Genomic DNA, 23,769 nt, shown 5'->3' with positions numbered 1-23,769 from the left:
TTTTCTTTTTTCTTTTTCTGCTGCACCCTGCATCTTGCAGGATCCCAGCTCACAGGCAAGGAAACAGGCCTGAGCTCCTGCGGTGGAAGCACTGATAGACTAACTGTTAGACTAAACTGCTAGACTAACACAGAACATCAGGCCCTGGGGAATATTAATCAGGATGAGGTATTCCAGAGGTCCACATCTCAACACCAAGACCCCGCTCCACCCAAGTGCCCACAAACTCCACTGCTGGAAACCTCAGGCCAACAACTAGTAAGAAAGAACATAGACCCACTGATCAAAAAAACAAACAAACAAACAAAAAAGAACATGAGATGGCAAAAACTATGACAAGCACTGAAAATGAAATTGATCAAAAATCTTCCAACAAACAAAAGACCAGCACCAGAAGGCTTCACAGGTGAAATCTATCTTGTTCAAATTCTTCCCAAAAAAATTGCAGAGGGAAGCTCCCGAACTCATTTTACGAGGCCACCATCACCCTGGTACCAAAACCAGACAAGGAAATCACAAAAAAAGAAAACTTCAGGCCAATATCACTGATGAATATAGATGTAAAAATCCTCAACAAAATACTAGCAAACAGAATCTAACAACATGTTAAAAGGATCATACACCATGATCAAGTGGGGTTTATCCAAGGGATGCAAGGATTCCTCAATATACGCAAATCAGTGTGATATACCATATTAACAAATTGAAAGATAAAAGCCTTCTGATAAAAGATAAAAACCACATGATAATCTCAACAGATTTAGAAAAATCTTTCAACAGAATTCAATACCCATTTATGATTAAAAACAAAAAAATAAAACTCTCCTGAAAATGAACAGAGAAGGAACCTACCTCAACATAACAAGGGCCATGAACAACAAACCCACAGCAAACATTATTTCCAATGGTGAAAAACTGAAAGGATTTCCTCTAAGATCAGGAACAAGATAAGAGGGCCCACTCTCACCACTGTAATTCAACATAGTTTTGGAAGTCCTAGTCATGGCAATCAGAGAAGAAAAACAAATAAAAGGAATCTAGATTGGAAAAGAAGTAAAACTCTCACTGTCTACACATGACAAGATACTGTATGTACACAGAAAACCCTAAAGATGCCACCAGAAAATTACTAGAGCTAATCAATGAATTCAGTGAAGTCTCAGGATATAAAATTAATACACAGAAATTGTTTGCATTCCTATACACTAATAATGAAAAATCAGAAAGAGAAATTAAGGAAATAATCCCATTTGTCATTGCAACAAACAGAATAAAATACCCAGGAATATTCCAACTGATGAAGGAATACTCTCTAGAATACACAAGTAGTTCAATATCAGAAGAGCAAACAACCCAATCAAAAAATGGGCAGAAGACCTAAACTGACACTTCTCCAAAGAAGACACACAGATGGCTAAAGGACACACGAAAAGATGCTCTACATCACTCATGAGAGAAATGCAAATCAAAACTACGATGAGGTATCACCTCACATGGGTCAGAATGGTAATCATCAAAAAACCTACAAACAATAAATGCTGGAGAGGATGTGGAGAAAGGAGAACTTTCTTGCACTGTTGGTGGGAATGTAAATTGATACAGCCACTATGGAGAACAGTATGGAAATTCCTTAGAAAACTAGGAATGAAGCTACCATATGACCTTTGAAATTTAAAGAAGTATTCCTAGGTATTTTATTCTGTTTGTTGCAATGGCGAATGGGATTGTTTCCTTAATATCTCTCCTCAGGTAGGTTTATTCCTAGAATAAAGACCTGCAAAAGACCTGTATACAGAAAACAATGATACTAATGAAAGAAATCAAAGATGACACAAACAGATGGAGAGCTATATCACATTCTAGGACTGGAAGAATCAACATTGTGAAAATGACTACACTAGCCAAAGCAATCTACAAACTCAATATATCCCTATCAAATTACCAAAGGCAATTTTCATAGAACTAGAACAAGATATTTCACAATTTGGATGAAAACACAAAAGACCCCAAATAGCCAAAGCAATCTTGAGAAAGAAAAATGGAGCTGGAGAAATTGATGTTCCTGATTTCAGACTATACAACAAAGCTATAGTAATCAAGATAGTATGGTACTGGCACAAAAACAGAAATATAGATCACTGGAACAAGATAAAAAGTCTAGAATAAAACAAACACACCTATGGGCACAAAGCAGGCAAGAATATACAATGGAAAGATAGCCTTTTCAGTAAGTGGTGCTGGGAAAACTGGACAGCTATGTGTAAAAGAATTAAATTAGAACACTTCATAACATCATACACAAAAATAAACTAAAAATGATTAAAGACCCTAATGTAAGCCCAAACTATAAAACTCTTAAAAGGAAAATATAGGCAGAACACTTTTTGACATAAATCTTAGCAAGATCCTCTTTAACTCACCTCCAAGAATAATGGAAATAAAAACATAAATAAACAAATGGGACCTAATTAAACTTAAAAGCTTTTGCATAGTAAAGAAGCTATAAACAAGATGAAAAGACAACCCTCAGAATGGGAGAAATAACTGCAAGTGAAGCAACTGACAAAGGATTAAATTCCAGAATATACAAGCAGCTCATGCAGCTCAATATCAGAAAAGCAAACAACCCAATAAAAAAATTGACAGAAGACCTAAACCGACATATCTCCAAAAAAGACACACAGATGGCTAACAAACAATAAATACTGGAGAGGATGTGGAGAAAAGAGAACCTTCTTGCACTGTTGGTGGGAATGTACATTGATACAGCCACTATGGAGAACAGTACAGAAATTCCTTAGAAAACTAGGAATGAAGCTACCATATGACCTTTGAAATTAAAAGACACTTGCTCCTTGGAAAAAAAGCTATGACAAACCTAGACAGTGTATTAAAAGCAGAGACATCACTTTGCTAACAAAGGCCCGTACAGTCAAAGATATGTTTCTTTCAGTAGTCATGTATCAACGTGACAGTTGGACCATAAAAAAAAAGCTGAGCAACAAAGAATTAATGCTTTTGAACTGTGGTACTAGAGAAGACTTATGAGAATCCTTTGGACATCAAGGAGATCAAACCAGTCAATCCTAAAAGAAATCAATGCTGAATTTTCATTGGAAGGACTGATGCTGAAGCTGAACCTCTAATACTTTGGCAAACTGATGTGAAGACCCTGATGCTTGGAAAGATTGAAGGCAGGAGGAGAAGGGGGCAACAGAAGATGAGATGGTTGGATGGCATCACCGACTCAAGGGACATGAGTATGAGCAAGCTCTGGGACATAGTGAAGGACAAGGAAGCCTCGTGTGGTGTGGTTCATTGGGTTGCAAAGAGTCAGACAGGACTTAGTGCCTGAACAACAACAGTAACAACAATAATATGACCCAGAAATCCCACTACTGGGCATATACCCTGAGAAAATAATAATTCAAAAAGGCACTTGTACCCCAATGTTCATTGCAGCACTACTAACAATAGCCAGGATATGGAAGCAACCTAGATGTCCATCAACTGATGAATGGATAAAGAAATTGTGGTACAATATAGAGTGGAATATTACTCAGTCATAAAAGGAATGAATTTGAGTCAGTTGAACTGACGTGGATGAACCTAAAGCCTGTTATACAGTGTGAAATAAGTCAGAATATATATATTCATATATATTAATAGATATATATGAAATCTAGAAAAATGGTACTGATCAACCTATTTGCAGGGCAGGAATAAAGACAGAGATGTAGAGAATAGACTTGTGGACACAGTAGCAGAAGGCAAGGATAGGATGAAAGGGTAACTTTAAAATATATACATTACCACATGTAAATACACAGCCAATGAGAAGTTGCTATATAACACACGGAGCTCAGCCTGCTGCTCTGTTAAGACCTAGAAAGGTGAGATGGTGGGGTGGGAGGGAGGCTCAAGAGGGAGGCTCAAAAGGGAGGGGATATGTGTAAACTTAGAGCTCCCCTGGTGCCTCAGAAGGTAAAGAATCCTCCTGCAATGCAGGAGACCTGGGTTCGATCCCTAGGTCAGGAAGATGCCCTAGAGAAAGGAATGGCTACCCACTCCAGTATTCTTGCCTGGAGAATACCATGAACAGAGAAGCCTGGTGGGCTACAGCCCATGAAGTTGCAAAGAGTCAAATACGACTGAGTGAATAAGCACACACACACAGCTGATTCATGTTGCTGTATGGTAGAAACCAACATAACACTTGTGGAAAAGCAATTATCCTTCAATTAAAATTAAAATTTAAAGAAGAAATGAAAATTCATAGAAATGTATCAATATGGGAATAGAATCACAGTAAGCATGTAAAACAAAAAGGATAAGAGTAAATAAGTGCTTGCCGTCTAAAAGCGAATTTTGCAGTAAAAAATTATTTTCACAAAACAGAAAACTAGAGGAGTAGGTTACTATATTTATACCTACAACTGGCTGCCACGTGTAAACTGCCCATTTTCCTACGTTCAGCTGGTGCTTGGAATAACCCCTTCTTTTGGAGTATATGTTTCCTTCCTGATGAACGTACAAGACCACCCACCACCACAGGTGATCCTTCAGCTAGGAGAAATACCCACCTCTTTTGCAAATCATAGTCATCTTAGGTCACAGAACTTTTTTCCTTGTTTTACAGCTTCTTCTATATATATCTAAGCACTCTGCAAGGCTAGGATGTGCCTTGAGGCAGGGATCATTTTTCAAATGCAGCAGGTGCTCAATTTTTTTATACTTAATGAATCTATATGGATTTTATTCAAAATATTATATGGATCTGAAATATATATTGTACCTAAACAAATTAATATAATTAACTGAAACACACAGAATATTTACATGGCATAAGTCACTATACTAGACAATGTAAAATATAAAACACTACATGTTGTCACTCAGATCTTCAGTTTCTTTACTGATAAAGCAGGAATAATATATTGGTATACTGTGATTTAAATAACATAATCTACATAAAATAAAGTCCCTAAAACAATTTTGGTAGATTTTAGATAACGTTCTCTTCCATTTTAACTAATTGATGTGTGTGTGTGTGTGTGTGTGTGTGTTAGAGAGTGAGGAAGAGATCTTAACCCTTGTAATACTAGGAAAAATAGTTTGTCGATGATATATTTCAGAATTGTCTCATCTTTTCAAGTGATTTCATCATTCTTCCATTTAAATAATTATTTGTCTTTCAAACAGTTGGGAATAACTGATGAGCAATGATAAAATAGCAAAATATTTCAAGAGAGGGAAAAATAAGATGGTTGAAATTCCACAATGCATTTCAGATTTAAGGGCCCAGTGAGACCTGGTAGTAGTTACAATATAGAACATGCTCTGTTGTATCAAAAAAAAAATTTCCCTGTTCTTTTGAAGACCTCTGACAATAATAAAAATCACAAAGAAATGCTAATCTGTACAAATAGCTAAAACTGCACAAAAAGACTAAAATTGGATCCAAAGGACCCTGATCATATATTGAGAGTTAATGGTAAAAGAATAGAATTTATGTTTCTTCTCAAAATGTAAGTCATTCTTAAGTAAAACATCCAGCAGGGAGATGAATTGGGAACAGAAACATCCAAACTGTTGTTTAAGAACTTTTTACACTCAAAAGTTGCAGAACTGTCTCCCAATACAATAGCACCACTCTAATTCAAATGTCAGAGGGAAATGCTGATGCAATACTTTAAAACATAACAATCACTAGTGATTTCTCTGTTAATAACAGTAAGTCTGTGTTCAGCTTCAGCAGCATTAACTATTTTCTAAGAGCTGAATTCTTAGTGAGAAAGGTTTAATTTCCTCCCTTCAGAAAGCTCTGCATGTAAGAACCCTGACATACAGAGTGAAAAGCAGTTAACAGGAAATGTAGATTTAGATAATTAAAAGGACCTTTACTTATCTTCTGAACTGTATCCACATCACATTTTTAAAGTATAAAAGAGGAGCTTCAGGTAGAAAATAAAAATGTTCCAAATGAGTAGAGGTGGTTATGCATCATGAATCATAACAGATGTTAAAATTTTTATTTACAACCATATGAGGGGGAGGTTAGGATTAGAAAGAAAGCTGAGCGCCAAAGAATTGATGCTTTTGAACTGTGGTGTTGGAGAAGACTCTTGAGAGTCCCTTGGACTGCAAGGAGATCCAACCAGTCTATCCTGAAGGAGATCAGTCCTGGGTGTTCACTGGAAGGACTGATACTGAAGCTGAAACTCCAATACTTTGGCCACCTGATGTGAAGAGCTGACTCATTGGAAAAGACCCTGATCTGGGAGGGATTGGGGGCAGGAGGAGAAGGGGATGACAGAGGATGAGATGGTTGGATGGCATCACCGACTCGATGGACATGGGTTTGGGTGAACTCCGGGAGTTGGTGATGGACAGGGAGGCCTGGCATGCTGCGGTTCATGGGGTCACAGAGAGTCGCACACAACTGAGTGACTGAACTGAACTGAACTGAGGGGGAAGTATGAATATTAATATAAATCAGTGGTTTCTCTTCTTTAAATAATTTTTCTGAAGCTTGTCCATTCATGATCTCAGAAAAACTGTTGGTATGTGCTTCTTTAAACATGACAGCTGGGAGTATTTTCTAAAAAACAAAAAGGATAGTCCAGTTCCCTGTCTGGAAAGAGAAGTTACCACTCCATCCTAACAACAAGTAAAAAGCTCAACAGACAGAAAATCAATAACTCTTCCTTGATCCCTTAGGAAGTGAGTTCACAAGGCAAACAACTGCCCCTGAATTTGGAGAGACAAATTGCCTACTGGCAAATACAAAGAACCACAATTTACAGAAGGAGAAACCTCTGCAGGAGCCAATGCCAAAGGAGGGAAATAAGGACTGAAATTTGTTGATGAGGCTCAGTGTGAACAAGCCTGAGAGCCCCCAGTCTTGGGGGAGGGAGACACACTTCGATGAATTTACCTCCGGGGGCTCCATCAAGGTTCTCACAGTGATGACTGGGGAAATTTTTCCTATGCTTCATGCAGTGGGAAGAAAACAGTAACCATTCTGAAATATGCCAGAACATTGAATTTTTCTAACAAGGCTGTCTTCAAGAGAAGCTATTTTACCAGAACTAACCTGCTGGGGTTTCTTCAGAGCCTGATCAATCTGGTGGCAGGGAAATATGCAAATTCTGCTATAGCCTTCCATGTAAGGGAAGGGAATACCCAACTCCAGGCCCCTTGAGGCATCATGAACCACCTAAGCAGTGAAAAATAGAAGGAGAAGCACTCATGAAACTCGAAGCCCAGGACAGACGTAATCAAGGGACCACAAAATGCCTCCCCCTCCCCCGCACCTTACCACTGCACTAGGAAAGGCCTCTTTACCACAGTTCTTTTTACCTAGTACATCACGTTCACCTTTCCACAAAAAATTACAAGGCTTACTAAAGGTAAATCAGTTTGAAGTAACACAGCAAGCACTGGAACAGACCCAAACAGGGCAGAGATTTTGGAATTATCAGATTATGAATTTGAGGCAACTACAATAAATATACTAAGGGCTCTAATGTTAAAAGTAGACAACAAGCAAGAACAGATGGGCAATGTGAGCAGAAATATGGAAATTCTAAGAAATAATAAAAAAGAAATTAAAAAAAAATTTAACACTAAAGATCAAAATACTGTAACAGAAATGAAGAATGCCTTTGGTGGCTTCATCAGTAAACTGGACACCGCTGAGGAAACACTCTGACCTTAAGGATTCATCAATAGAAACTTCTAAACTGATAGAGCAAAGAGAAAAAAGACTGGAAAAAAACACTGAACAGATTACCTAAGATCTATGGGACAACTACAAAAATGTAACGTGTGTAATGGGAATACCAGAAGGAAAAGAAAGAGAGAAAAGCACAGAAGAAACATTTGAATTAACAATGACTGACAACTTTCCTAAATTAATGTCAGACACCAAACCACAGCCCCAAGAAGCTCAGAGAACACCAAGCAGGATGTTGTCATTGCTTAGTTGCTAAGTCTTGTTTGACTCTTGTGATCTCCATGGACTGTAGCCCGAAAGGTTCCTCTGTTCATGAGATTTTCCCAGGCAAGAATACTGGAAGTGGGTTGCCATTTCCTTCTCCAGGGGATCTTCCCAACCCAGGGACTGAACCCATGTCTCCTGCATTGGCAGGCAGATTCTTCACCACTGAGCCATCAAAACTACACTTAGCCATGTCCTATTTGAACTGCAGAAAATGAAAAAAATAAGGAAAAATTCTTGAAGGAAGCTAGAGGGGGTAATTCTTATCTCTGCTCCTTAGTTATAAAGGAGGGACTATAAGAATTTCATTGAATTCCTCTCAGAAGCTATGCAAGCAAGAGGGGAATGGAATGAAATATTTAAAGTGATGAGAGAAAAAAACCCAATGAAATTAGAATTCTATATGCTATAAAATTATTCTTCAAAAGAAAAGGAATATACAAATTGTGCAACAAAGAAAAAGAAGGAAATTTGAAGCCAGAAGTCCTACCTTACAAGAAATGGTAAAAGAGAGATAGAAAATGATGTAAATCAGAAACTGTGATCTATACAAGGAAGAGCATCAGAAAATGACCAAGTAAAGGTAAAGTAAAAACATTTAATTTTTCTCATTCTTAATGTATCTAAACAGAAAATAGTTTGTCCAAAATGATAGTGACAATATATTTAATTATATGTTATACATATTTGTGTGTGTGTATATATAAAATGACAGCAATGATATAAAGGACAGAGAATGAATTAGAAAATTTTGTTAATATAAAGTACATGCATTAGTCATGACATTATAAAGTGTTATTTGAAAGTGGACTTGGATAACCTATAAATGAATACTATAAACTGTAGGAAAACCACTGAAAAATTAGGAAGGAAGTATAATTGATACGGTAAGAAAGGAGAGAAAACAGAATTACATGAAGTGCTCAATTAACAGTATAACAAAGCAGAACAGACTATAGACTACTTCATCCAGCAATAGCAGACACACATTCTTCTCAAGTTCACTTAGAACATTCACCATGACAGACTACATTCTAGGCCATAAAATATAACTTAAAGTTTTTTAAAATAGATATCATACAATAGCTTGCCCTCAGACCACAGTGGAATAAAAGTAGAAATAAAAAACAGAAGGATAACTAGAAGATCTAAAAATACATGGAGCTTTAACAACACATTTCCAAATAACATACTGGTCAAAAAAAATTCTCAAAAGAAATTTTAAAATATTTTGAATAAAATGAAAAAAACACAGATTTTCAAAATTTGTGAGATAAAGTGAAAGCAGTGTTTAGAGGGGAATTTATAGTACTGAATGCATATATTATGAAAGAACAAAGATCTAACATTAATATGCCAAGTTTCCACCTTAGGGAGCAAAAAGAAGAGCAAGTTAAATCTAAAGTAAACACAAGGACTTCCCTGGAGATCCAGTGGTTAAGAATCCATCTGCCACACAGATATAAAGAACAGACTTTTGGACTCTGTGGGAGAAGGCGAGGGTGGGATGATTTGAGAGAATAGCATTAAAACATGTATATTATCATATGTGAAACAGATGACCAGTCCAGGTTCAACGCATGAAACAGGGCATTCAAAGCCAGTGCACTGGGACAACCCATAGGGATGGGATGGGGAAGGAGGGGGGAGGGGGGTTCGGGATGGGGACACATGTACACCTGTGGCTGATTCATGTTAGTGTGTGGCAAAAACCACCACAATATTGTAAAGCAATTTAGCCTCCAATCAAAATAGATAAATAAATTTTAAAAAAAGAACCCATCTGCCAACTCAGGGAATATGGGTTTGAGCCCTGGTCTGGGAAGATTTCACATGCTGCAGAACCACTAGGTCCTTGTGCCACAACCCCTAAGCCTGTGTGGTGCAACTACCAAAGTCTGTGTGCCTAGAGCTCACGCTCTGCAACGAGAGAAGCCACTGCAATGAGAAGCCCTTGTACCACAGTGAAGACCCAGCACAGCCAAAACAAAATAAATTAATTTAAAAAAAAAACACAAGAAAAGAAATAAAAACTAAAGGAGAAACCAATGAAATTGGAAAGAAGAAATCAGCAGAGAAAATCAATAAGCCTCTAGCAAGCCTAAGGAAAAAAAGAGAAAACATAAATTACTAACATCAAAAATGAAAGAGGGCATCACTACAGATCCCCTGGACTTTAAAGGGATAATCAATAAATGGTATGAATAACTCCATGCCCACAAGTTTGATAACCTAAATGAAAAGGACCAAGCCCTTGAAAAACAAAACCTGCCAAAATTCACACAGCAGAAATAGACAATCTGAACAGGCCTATATCTATTTAAAATTTTATCAGTATAATAAACTTCCAAAACAGAAAATATCAAGTCCAGATGTATTCACTGGTGAATTCTACCAAACATTTAAGGAAGAAATTATATATATTTCCTATAAACTCTTTCAGAACATAAAAGCAAAGAGAATACTTCCTGACTCATTCAATGAAACCAGTATTACCTGAAATACCAAAACCAAATAAAGACATTACATGAAAACTACAGAGTCATCAATATTTCTAATGAATACAGATATAAATATCCTCCACAATATATTAGCAAATCTAATCTACCATTGTATAAAGAAGCATTATACTCCACAGTCAAGTGGAGTATACCAGGCATACAAGGCTGATTCAACATTCAAATATCAACTAACATAATCCATGAAATGGCAACCCACTCCAGTATTCTTGCCTGGAAAATCCCATGGATGGAGAAGCCTGGCAGGCTACAGTGCACAGGGTCACAAAGAGTCAGACATGACTTAGTGACTAACACTTTGACATGATATCAATAGGCTAAAGAAGAAAAGTCACATGATCCTATCAAGATAAGCAGATTCAGCACTTGACAAAATTCAAAACCCATTCACAATAAAAAATAAAAAACAAAAACTCGCAACAAAACTGGGAGTAAAGAGAAACTTCCTCAACTTGAGAAGAATCTACAAAACACCTACAGCTAACATCATCCTTAATGGTGAGAAATGCAAAGCTTTCCCACTGAGATCAGATCTCCCACTGAGACCATTCTTTTAAAAAATGTAGTAGAACTCCTAGCTAATGCAATAGGAAAATAAAAGATACAAATTGAGAAGAAAGAAAGAAAACTATCTTTGTTTGCAGATGACATTATCATCTAAGTAGAAAATCCAAAAGAATCAAGAGATATACTCCTGGAACAAATAAGTGATTAGAGCAAAGCTGCAGGATACTAGGTTAGTATTAACACAAAAGTCAATAGCTTTCCTATTTACCAGCAAATGAACAAGTGTAATTTGAAACTGAAAACACATTACCATTTATGTAGACACTTCCCAAAATGAAATACTTAGCTGAAAATCTAACAAAATATGGATGAGATCTATACCAGGGAAGCTATAAAACTCTAGTGAAAGAAATCAAAGAAGAACTGTTTAAATGGAGATCTATTCCATGTTCATGGATAAGAAAACTCAATATTGTCAGGATTTCAGTTCTTCCAAATTTGATCTACAGATTCAATACACTATCAATCAAAATATCAACAAGTTATTTTGAGGATATCAAGCTGATTCTAAAGTTTATATGGAGAAACAAAGACCCAGAATAGCCAACACAATACTGAAGAAGGGCAAAGTTGGAGAACTGATCCTACCTGACTTCAAGACTTACTAAAAAGATATATAATATTATATATACAAGTATATATCTGTATATAGATACAAGTATATACCTGACTTCAAGACTTACTAAAAAGATGTATAATATTATATATACAAGGATATACTTGTATATAACAAGATGGTATAATATTGGGAAAATAATAAAAATAGATTGATGGAACAGAATAGAGAGTAAAGAAATATGCCAACAAATACAGTCAACTGATCTTTGACAATGAAGCAAAGATAGTATAGTGGAGAAAAGCTAACATTTTCAACAAATGATGTTGGAATCACTAATCATCTACATGACTCAGGCACACACACACAGAATCTAGACACAGATCTTATACTTTTCACAAAATTAACTCAAAACATACCACACATTTAAATGTAAAATACAAAACTGTAAACTTCCTAGAAAGTAACACAGGGGAAAATCTAGATGATTTGGGGTATGCTGATAACTTTTTAGATATAGTACCATAGGCAGGATGTAGGAAAGAAATCATTCATAGGCTAGACTTCATTAAAGTTAAAAACATATATTCTACAAAGAACACTCTCAAGAGAATGAGAAGACAATCCGCAGAGTGAAAGTATTTACAGAATACATATCTGACAAAGGGCCCTTATTCAAAACACACAAAGAATCTTAAAACTCAAGAATGAAAAAATGAACAACTGGATTGTAAAATGAGGAATAAAGGGACAACTCAAGAAGATTCAAAGATGACAAATTAGTATATTAAAAGATGTTCATCATCATGTCATTCAAGAATTGCAACTAAAACAACGAGATACCACTACACACCTGTTAGAACAGCTCACACCAAGGATGTGGAACAACAGGAATTCTCACTTACTGCTGGTGGGAATGCAAAATGACAGTCACGATGGAAGATACTTGGACAGTTTCTTACAAAACTAAACATACTCTTAACTATGTAACCCAGCAGTTGCACTCCCTAATACTTACTCAAATAAGCTGAAAACTTGTGCCCAAACAGTTCTGCACATAAATGTTTACAGCAGCTTTTCTCATAGTCTCTAAAACCTGGAAGCAACCAGGATGTTTTCAATGGGTGAATGGATAAATAAACTGTGGTACACACAAACAATGGAATATGACTGGGAGTAGAGAAATTCCCCAGCCGCTGGAATGAAATAAATGGTTTGCCTCTAAGCAACTAAACTTTTAAGTAACTGACCTTCTGTAAAATATTTGAATAATGGTTAATTATCTCTCAAACCTACTTTGAATACAGTAAGAAGCTGTATACATCCTAGAATCCACTCTAGAAGTTAAGCAGGCCAGGACTAAATTCTCTTTTGGAGGCAGTGAAGAGGGAGTATGAAGTGAGTGAACCTGTGACGCAAAGACTGAACTCCTAGAAGTCTGTCCATGCCGGTCAATTTGGGATACTTCAGGCACAAAATGAGAGTCCTTAGGCACAAGGCTTTCTATAATCAGGCTGAATTATACAAATTCTGCATCCAAAAATCATCAGACTTTCATCAAGAAAATGGTTTGTTGCTGAAAAATCAATCAGAAATAACCCCGTTCCAGGTCTCTGGACAAGTAAGAATGCCAAAGGATGCAGACATAAACACCCTAGCACATACAACAACAGCAAAGGCAAAATAAGTTACTGAGGCCAGGTTACTGCTAGTGTGAAATGGCTGCAATATAACTTTCAAAAGCAAAACACTAGACTATATAGTACTACAAAATAGCAATGTTTAAAAAAACTAAATATTTCAGTTTATTCTGGTTACACAGAGAAATGTATAGCCCATGCAAAGCATAAAATTGTATGTGTGACAATAAAGTGAGTTCAACCTTTATTGCTAATAAACAGAGACATTATATCTTCAGCTCAAGGAATAAAATCATATTTGTGGTAATAAAAGTCTTTTGACCACAGGAGTTTGCTTATCATTCTTTTTCCATTCTTTTCAAATCTATTTATATGCTTTAAAATCTAAACTTAGGTGGCTAGGTTAATATTTAAACTTTTTCTCAAATAAAATGTTTTTATATATGTTTTAAACTTTTCTACAGGAGAAAAAAATATCACTCTTACTTTAAAATTCAGTAAGCACAAAAGACCAGATCCTCCCTTAGAAAAGTCTGCTTTAGAACTTAAGTGGAGAAAATCAGAAGGTGCCTTGTAAGAAAAAAATATATATATACTTATGATCACTAAGCAGAAAAAAATTTAAATATTATTTATTTATTGAAAAATCATTTCCATGCAACTATTAAATTCTTTTTAGAGTTAAAAATGTATTATAGCTGCTACAAACCCTATAAATTCATTTAAAAAGCTACCCATAAACCACAATATTTATGATTCAAGAGAACTTTGAAGATGCTTTGAAATATTATACTTTTTTACCTAATTAAAAAAGTTAAAAGATTACTTTTTATCTCTGCCTTGAATTTTTTAAAAAATAAAACATTTTGAAAAATACTTTGTTCTAAAATAATATAGCCTATCCAAATGGAAGTTTCATTCAAGGAATATATGTTAAAGCCATAGCTTCTAATTTTGAAATAAATGCTTTGAAATACACTAGAGAATCTATGTAGAAAGGTTAAGAATATAGATGACAGAAGCACTAATTAAAACATGTACATTTAAATAGAGTGCTCGCTAAATAGACACTACTCCAAAAGGACATATAGATAGCCAAACAACACACAAAAAGATGTGCAACATAACTAATTATTAGAGAAACACAAATCAAAACTACCAGGAATTATCACACTGGTAAGAATGGTCATCATCAGAAAGTCTACAAATAATAAATGTTGGAAAGGGTGTAGAGAGAAGGGAACCCTCCTACACTTTTGGTGGGAATGTAAACTGGTGCAGCCACTATGGAGAACAGGATGGAGGCTCCTTAAAAATCTAAAAATAGAGGTGCCGTGTGATCCAGCAATCCCATCCCTGGACATATATCCAGAGAAAAGTATCATCTGAGAGGAAGCACGTGCCTCAGTGTTCTCTGCGGCACTATACATGGAAACAACCTGAATGTCCACAACAGAGGAACAGATAAAGAAGAGACAAAAGAATACTACTCAGCCACAAAAAGGAATGAAAAAGTGGCATCTGCAGAGACATGGATGGACCTAGAGAGTCTAATACAGAGTGAAGTAAGTCAGAAAGAGAAAAACAAACATTACATTGATATAACATTGCTTTATGTGGAATCTAGAAAAATTGTAGAGATGAACTTATTTGCAAAGTGGAAACAGAAACTATAGATGTAGAAAAAAAATTTATAGTTACCGAGGGGAGATGCCGGGGATGGGATGAATTGGGAAGCTGGGATTGACATACATACACTACTGATACTGTGCATAAAATAGATAACTAATGAGAACCAGCACAGGGAACCCTTCTCAGTCCTCTGTGGTGACTCAAATGGGAAAGACATCTAAAAGAGGGGGAATGTATGTATACATATGGCTGATTCACTTTGCTGCAGAGCAGAAAATAATACAACATTGTAAAGCAGCTACACGCCAACAGAAATTAATTTTAAAAATGGAGTGCATATTTACTCATGGAAAATAGTTTCAGAGGGCAAAAAATAAATACTGTTAATCCATATAAGAATAAATTTTCATTGGACAAAGATATTCTATTTTCCTATGAAACAGAGAGAGAGATTTTTAAATGTGCAAACATGTTTTGGAAAGATGCTCTTAAATAAATCCTTATTTTGTGGTGGTGAAGAATAAACAACACACGTACCCTGTTTTGATAGGTAGCATCTTTCCAGTCTTTGCTCATGAGAACATCCATAGAGGAGGCATGCTTCTTGTAGGGCACTGTTATACCACTTATTTTTCTTACATTTTTCTGGCTAAAGAAAGACAGAAAAATAGTAAGATTCATCTTTAACTGTATAATTTTAACATCCGCTTGGTTCAGCTGTTGAGCTTGAACTGAAACTAAGCACTGTACAATACACTAGACTTGATTATTATTTTTTGGAATATTTTGGAATATAGCAAAGTTGGGGAAATTTTGTATGTTAATAGCCAAAAGGGACAGATTCTCAATTCACTAAGATATTTTAATGATTTATCTCAGACTTAGTTACAGTTAGTTAAGACCACCAGTGTAACAAAGTAGTGAATATTAATACATTTTATAAGAATAATTTTGATTCCTCTTTAAGTAACAAGGCAATGGTAATGAAATAATAAAAATTGAAAGGCATAGTTTCTTACTGTAGTAAAACTAATTCCATTCCAGTTTTGGTGTTACAGCAGATAGCTGGCATATTCATACAATTTTTTGAAACTTTCTGTGCCCAATTTCTTCACCTGTAAAATGTGGCTAATGCAATCACCGTAAGTATTAAAGGAAACATTAAGTATTAAAGGAAATAGTAGATGAGAGTTTTCTGGCATAATAAGCAATCAATACATGTTATTCTACTTTAATACAGTTCTTTTTCTAAATATATATTCAGTTTTTTAAAAATATAACTTTAGAGACTTCCCTGGTGGTCCAGTGGTTATGCTGCCAAAACAAGAGGGATGGGTTTGATCATGGTTTGGGAACTAAGATCCCACATGCCATGTAGCATAGCCAAAATATTTTTTTTAAAAATGACAGCTGGAAAATTTAATTTGAAAAGAAAAATGGAAAAAAAGAATCTTTAGGTTAAAAATGACTAAAAATTATATGGCCTAGTAATTTTGCCAATGTTATTTTAGAGCTTGTCCCTAAAAGGCTTTTATGATGCTTACAAAATTTACAATTTATAAAATGCATGCCATCATTTTCTTTTTGCCAACTTTAGCATCAAAAAGAACACAGGTGTTAAATTGCATGTGGTCCTGGACACTATTTGGCATAAAAGTCGTGAAAAATACAATCAAACAAAAATCTATTTTTGTAAATCAAACAATAGATTTTTGTACACAGAATACCTAAATTTCACTTATTATTAATTTATTTCATAGGAAAAAAGAAAAGACAGATACAATTCAAAAAAACATCAGATAATTTAAACTAATTTAAGAATATCTAAGCTATACTAACATTTGCAGATTTAAAACATTTTTACCTCTCAAATTATTATAATGATGCTAAGTTAAACATTTATAGGACTTCCCTGGTGGTGCTTCCCTGATAGCTCAGTTGGTGGAGAATCTGCCTGTAATGTAGGAGACCCCGGCTCGATACCTGAGTCAGGAAGATCCCCTGGAGAAGGGACAGGCTATCCACTCCAGTATTCTTGGGCTTCCCTGGTGGCTCAGCTGGTAAAGAATCTGCCTGCAATGAGGGTAGACCTGGGTTCACTCCCTGGGTTGGGAAGATCCCCTGCAGAAGGGAAAAGCTACCCACTCCAGTATTCTCTCCTGGAGACACAGACTGTATAGTCCATGGGGTCCCAAAGAGTTGGACATGACAGCCACTTTCACGGTAACTCTTTGGGGGTGCAGTGGATAAGAATCCACCTGCCAATGTAGGGGACATGGGTTCAATCCCTGGTTTGGGAGGATTCCATTTGCCACAGAGCAACTAAGCCCACACAGGGCAACTACCAAGCCTGTGAGGCAACTATAGAGCCTGTGAGCCGCAACTACTGAAGTCTGTGCCTACAGCCTGTGCTCCGCAGAAAGAGAAGCCACTTCAATGAGAAACCCCCACAACTCAACGAAGAGTAGCCTTTGCTCACCACAACTATAGAAAGCCTGTGCAAAGCAAGGAAGACCTGGTGCAGCCAAAAATTAATTAATTAATTTTTTAAAAGATTTTAAAGATAATTCATAGATAATGAAAAATCACCTATAAGCTATTATGTGTGTGTGCTCAGTTGCTCAGTCATGTCCAGCTCTTTGGGACCCCATGCACTGTAGCCCGCCAGGCTTCTCTGTCCATGGGACTCTCCAGGCAAGAATACTAGAGTGGATTGCCATGGCATCCACCAGGGGATCTTCCTGACCCAAGGACTGAACCCCCCATCCTGCCGGAGGATTCTTTACCACTGAGCCACCTGGGAAGCTGTTACAGCACTAAACAACTAAAGTTAAGGAAATTTCTTAAGGAAAACCAATGCAAAATATTCCAAAATTAAACCCTGGTGAGTTTGGGGAACGAAAAAGCAATTTTTAAACCTGTGTCTGAGAATCTTTAAGAATTTATCAGTAAGTATGTGCCACCTAGTGGTAATATTACAATTAAACATCTAAAGAACTCAAACTCTTACTGTACAAAGATTTTTGAATTTCAGAATAAGGCTCAGATATGCAACGTCTTTTCAATTAGTTTGTTCTTTGATTGAAGAAGTGATTCTAAAAGCTTAGAATGTGCCTCCCTGTCCACCCCGGTATGGTTTCTTCCAAAGGCACCCAAAATTACCAGTTTATTTCACAGTCTTCCAGAGATACTGTATCCACTTATAAGCATTTACATCACTTAAATATCTATTTTTTACAGAATGCTATGAACAGCTATATACTTTGAGTTTTTCTATTTGTATCTTTAAGATTTCTTTATTTATAAATTTATTCAATGTATTTCAGACCTTCAGGATCTATCACTGAAGAAAACAGATGAAGCTTACAATCTAACCGGTGAAGTAAGCATAACAAATACATAAAGGCTCTAGTTTAAGAGGCTGTAAGTATTCTGTAATAAAGAAAAGGTGAGGCAATAAAGTGGTTCAGGGTAACTCTCATTGAAAAAGTGACATTTAAGCACAGACCTGGAGGAGGTCAAGCAGCTACCTGAGATATCTTGAGAAAGAGCACCGCGGGTGGAGAAAAAATGCTCTAAGACGGGAGAATACAAGTTTACTCAAGAGGCATCAAGGAAGGGAAGCTGGTTATGAGTGAATGAGAAAGAAAATGAGTACCTGGGAATGATGTCCAAAGAATTAACAAGGACCAGGTCATGGAGGTCCTTGCAGGCCATTGCAAGAACTCTGCAATGAGTTCCTGGCTTTTACTCTGAGTGAAATGGAAGTCACTGCACATTTCTGAGCAGAAAAATAAAATTTGATTTGATTGAATGCTTTAAAACAATCAATCATCCTGCTTGCTTTAATGAGAACAGACCACAAAAGCAAGCGTAGAATGGATGACTGGCTACTACAATCATCCAGGCAAGACATGATGGTGGTATAGTCCAGGTCCTAGCAGCCACTGTGGTGAAAAGTGATAGGATTCCAGGTATAATCTGAAGGTAGACCAAAAATAATTAACTTCTTAACCAACTGGAAATTGGTTATGAGAGGTAGAGAGGATGACTCTAAGGCTCTGGGACCAAGTAAGTAGAGGATGGAATTTGCTATCCACTGAGATAGGGGAGCTGTCAAAGAAGTGAGATGGGGGTGGTATGGAGATCAAGAGTTCACACATTTTGAATACACATTACCATACCTGAGGAGCACTCTCATAAGGGGATTCAGTAGAGCGAACTGAACTGCAGATAAAATGGAGGTAACACACACAGACACCATATTTAAAGCCAAGAAATTAGAATAGATAACCAATGGAATGAGGAAACAGATGTATGTATATCTAAATAGGTAGTATACATGTACCATTATTTATTTTACAAATGCCCTTGTGATGAACATTTAGGTTTCTTCTAATATTTTGCAAGATGAAACAATGCTGCAATAAAAAGTTTTGTCCATATGTCTCGTTACCCATGTTAAAGTGTGCTGAAGCATAAATTCCTAAGACATTGAACTTAATGTAAGTATATTTTAAATTTTGGAGCTATTGTGAAATCACTCTTGAATGAGGTGATCCCAATTTACAATGCCATGAACAGTATGCTTTGTCACACTCTGGAGAACAGTCTTGTTACCAAACTCAGATCTCTGCCAGTATTTTTAAGGAAAAAATGGTACTTCCTTTCTATTAGAATGTTCATTTCTAAAATTCTTTAATTTTGAGTAATTTTTCACATTTTTCCAGTTGTATTGAGATATAATTGATAAATAACTGTATAAATTTAAGGAGTACTACACAATGATTTGAAATATATATATATATATATATGGAAATGAATACCATCTAGGGTTTATTAACATATATCAACTCACATAATAGCCTTTATCTGTGTATATGATGAGAACATTTAAGATCTGCTCTCAGCAACTGTCAAGTATAAAAACACAGCAATGTTATTAATAACTATAGTCACCATGCTATACATTAGATTCCCAGAATTTATTCATCAGTTTTTCATATTTCTTCTTTTTTAAAATTTTAATTGAAGGCTAATTACTTTATAATATTATGATGGTTTTTGCCATACATCAACATGAATCAACCATAAGTATACATATGTCCCCTCCCTCTTAATCCCCCCTCCCATCTCCCTGCCCATCCCACCCCTTGAGGTTGTCACAGGGCAGGGACTTTGGGTTCCCTGCATCATACATTAAACTTCCCACTGGCTATCTATTTCACATAAGGTAATGTATACATTTCAGTGCTATTTTCTTGAATTGTCTCAGCCTTTTCTTCCCTCACTGTGTCCAGAAGTCTGTTCTTTATGTCTGTGTCTCCTTTACTGCCCCACGAATAGGACCATCAGTACTGTCTTTCTAGATTCCATAGACAGGCGTTAATATTTGATATTTGTCTTTCTCTGACTTACTTCATTCTGTATAATAGGATAAAAGGCAGTTATATTTTCTTTTCTATGGAATAACTGTTCAAATCCTGTGTTAATATTTATATTGGTTGCCTTCTCATTGATTTGTAAGAGATTTTTATGTGCTAAAGAAGTAGCCCTTTACTATATGTACTACAAATATCTTCTCCTATTTTTAGTTTGTGTTAGTATAATTGTATTTTCTTTTTTGTTCATTTAAACTCTTCATCCTTCTAGAACTAATTTAAATGTAAGGTGTGAAATATAGCCTCTACTTCATTTTTTCTCAAGTAGTTAGCCATCTGTACATATATAATTTATTAAACAATAACAACCTTTAAAAAACTACTTGAATACAACCTTACCATTAAGTATTTTCAAGTACTTTTGAACTTTATGTTGTTCTATTAATCTATCAAATAACTGTTAAAATTAAACTGCTTTAACTACTAGAGAGTTATTATAATTCTATATTTTATAGGCCCAACTCCTCCCATATCTGGGCTTACCCTAGATTCTTTATGGCTCAGCAGTAAAGAACCTGCCTGCAAGGCAGGAGACTCAGGAGACACAGATCCAATCCCTCTTCCACGTTTTATTTTCCTACAAATTTTAGAAATTGACCCTTGAACAGCACAGGTTTGAACTTTGCAATTGCATTTTTATGTGGAGTTTTCATTCAATAGGTACTGCTGTATTACAAGATTCAAGGTTGGTTGAATCTGTGGGTGCAGAACTGGTGAACTTGGATGATCACGGTGCATGCGTGTGTGCTAAGTCACTTCAGTCAATGGTCACTGTGAAGTTACAGGTAGATTTTCAACTGCAGAGGGTTGATGTCCCTGACCCTCGAGTTTTTCATGGGTCAACTGTAGGGGTTTTTTAAGTTCTTTTTAATGATAAAGAAGATGTAGTACATACATATAATGGAATACTACTCAGCTATTAAAAAGAATGCCATGGACAGCAGCACAGATGGACCCAGAGATGATCATACCAAGTGAAGTAAGTCCGATACAGACACATATATGATGTCACTTATATGCAGAATCTAAAAAAGAGGTATGAACTTATTCACAGGAATAGACTCAAAGGCTTTGGGAATGAATTTATGGTTACTGGGTGGGAGGTAGGGGAGGGACAGGCTGGAGTTTGAGACTGACATGTACACAGTGCTGTATTTAAAACAGACAGTCAACAAAGACCTGCTGTATAGCACAGGGAACTCTGCTCCATACTCTGTAATCACCTAAGTGGGAAAAGAGTTTGAAAAAGAATAGATACATGTGTAACCAAATCACTCTGCTGTTACATCTGAAACTACCTACTGTCCCATGTGATCTTGTTCCAAGTAACTTCTGGCTCTCTGAGAAAGATGCCTGCTATCATTATATACTAACATGAAGTAGCACATTCAAAGCAAAGAATATCTATGTGTCTGTCCACCCAATAAGGCCAGTGAAGAGAAATCTGCAGTCAGGCAGAAATTCATATCTTCTGTTGTTGTGTATTTAAGGTTGCTTCTCCCCATAAAAATTAATCAAGATATTGGGTTGGCCAAAAAGTTCATTTGGGTTTTTCCATACTCTCTCTTATGGAAAAACCTCAATGGATTTTTTGGCCAACTCAATAATCACTTGGAGTTGTAGGAGGATAAATCTCACTTCTCAAACTTGGATGTGTGTGCAATGCCACATGACCTAATTTTTGCTAAATAAAATTGAATGTACCAGTCCTTGTCCAACAAGAATAAGAACTTTGATCTTGCTCATTTTGGGGCCACCCCTTACTTTCTCTAGGTTCCTGTAAATCGGAAGGGAAAGATAGTGCCTGAAGAGTGAGGAGAGATCATTACTCCTCAACCCATAAGGCTTCCATGAATAACATCTCTATTCAAATCCCTCGAAGTCAGGCAATCACAACTTCTTCATCAGGCCCGGACCAAAGGGTCCTTTCTGAGGCTGGAAACCTTCAACCTCCCAGCACACCTTGTGCTCTTTTGTGAGGTACTCCATTCCCCAAGGCAATGGCAGACCCTTGTCATCTTCCAGGTCTGAAAGAATTTTCTCTGCCTGCATGCTCTTGCCTGCCCAGACTCAGGGAGCTAAGGTCAAGAAGACAGGTCAGCTCTGCTTTTGATCCCAACAGAAAACATCCCTGAGAGATGAGCATAAAAGAAATATGATCACTTTTTGGAATAAACTAAATGGAAAAATCGAAGCAAGAATTATTGTCAACCACCCACTGGTATCTGGTTGGCTGTGGCGAAGAATCTCCTAGTGCACGGATTCTCCAGGAGGTCCTTCCTCTCCCCCATGGTGGGGCGCCCTGCTCCTTCATTCTGCCTGTCTACTCCTCTCCCTTAATTTCTCCCCATGGCACTCATCTACAGTTAACATAGTCCATCTTTCTTTAAAAAATTTGTTTAACTGCACGTCTCACTCCACTAATTTAAGTCTCATGACGGCATTTAAATTTTGTCTGTTTTGATAAATTCTGAGCCTAGAATCGGTGCAAGTAATAGGAGCTCAGTAAATGTTTTACGTATTATAAATAGACATTTTTTGTTTATGGTGGTATGAGCAGTGCCCAGACAGAAAATTGGGGATGAAAATAAAAGGTTGCTACGTTTTAATCCTGAATTATGTGATTACCCCTAGAACGGTAAAAGAAAAATGTGATGATTATCTGGCATTATAATATGGTGATATTACTTCTTTTTAAAAGCTTATTTATTTATTTATTGGTGCACTGCCCAGCATGTGGGATCTTAGCTCTCTGACCCGGGATTGAACCTGCAGCTCCTGCATTGAAAGCTCGAAGTTTTAACCACTGAACTACCAGGAAAGTCCCTGATATTACTTCTAAGATGATGTTAAAGTTCATTTTCTTGTAAGAATTCAGATCTGTACAATATTTCATGGGCCACTGATTTATTCTATCATATTAATAGCATTTTTTCTAGAAAAAAAATAGTGTGTCTAATTTCAAGTACTTTAAGTGTTATGCAAAAAAACAGTACCTAATTTTAAAATTAAACTCAAACAAATCTTCTTAATATGAGCTATTTGAGCAGATAGCAGAGCCTCACTAAAATCCTATAGATACCATATAGCAGTTACTATCCAATACTGTTCATTCAAGTTTTGATGATATTAATAACAAAGTTAGCTGCAAATATAAGTATTTATAATTTATAAAATTTATCTTTCAGACACTGTGTCGAGAATATATTAAAAATTTGGCAAACTGGAATTGTAAGTACCTAGACTGTTGTATTATATTTCATAAATTCATTGAAGCAGCTTTAAATACTGACCATTATTTTACTATTTTATTACTTTAAGTTATAAAATGTCTTTAGAAGCATGGGGGGATAAGTCATAGACTTCATAACCTAAAGAAATAAGGAAGCTGTGGTACATATACACCATGGAA

The 23,769-nt window shown here is 36.2% G+C and overlaps 1 protein-coding gene across 1 annotated transcript in view; it reads right to left on the bottom strand.

The window, feature by feature from the left end:
- Positions 1-23,769, bottom strand: part of ZCWPW2 (zinc finger CW-type and PWWP domain containing 2) — a gene marked incomplete at its 5' end in the record, with an annotated part of 138,947 nt that overhangs the window by 38,033 nt on the left and 77,145 nt on the right. Inside the window, one exon of the mRNA XM_061129137.1 lies at positions 15,454-15,565. Coding sequence (XP_060985120.1) covers positions 15,454-15,565 — 112 coding nt within the window. The remainder of the gene's footprint in view (positions 1-15,453; positions 15,566-23,769) is intronic.

Source organism: Dama dama, chromosome 24 (assembly GCF_033118175.1).
Source record: "Dama dama isolate Ldn47 chromosome 24, ASM3311817v1, whole genome shotgun sequence".
Classification (NCBI taxonomy): Eukaryota; Metazoa; Chordata; class Mammalia; order Artiodactyla; family Cervidae; genus Dama; species Dama dama.
Note: the sequence above shows the minus strand (reverse complement) of the source record. Positions and strands in the feature narration are given on the sequence as shown.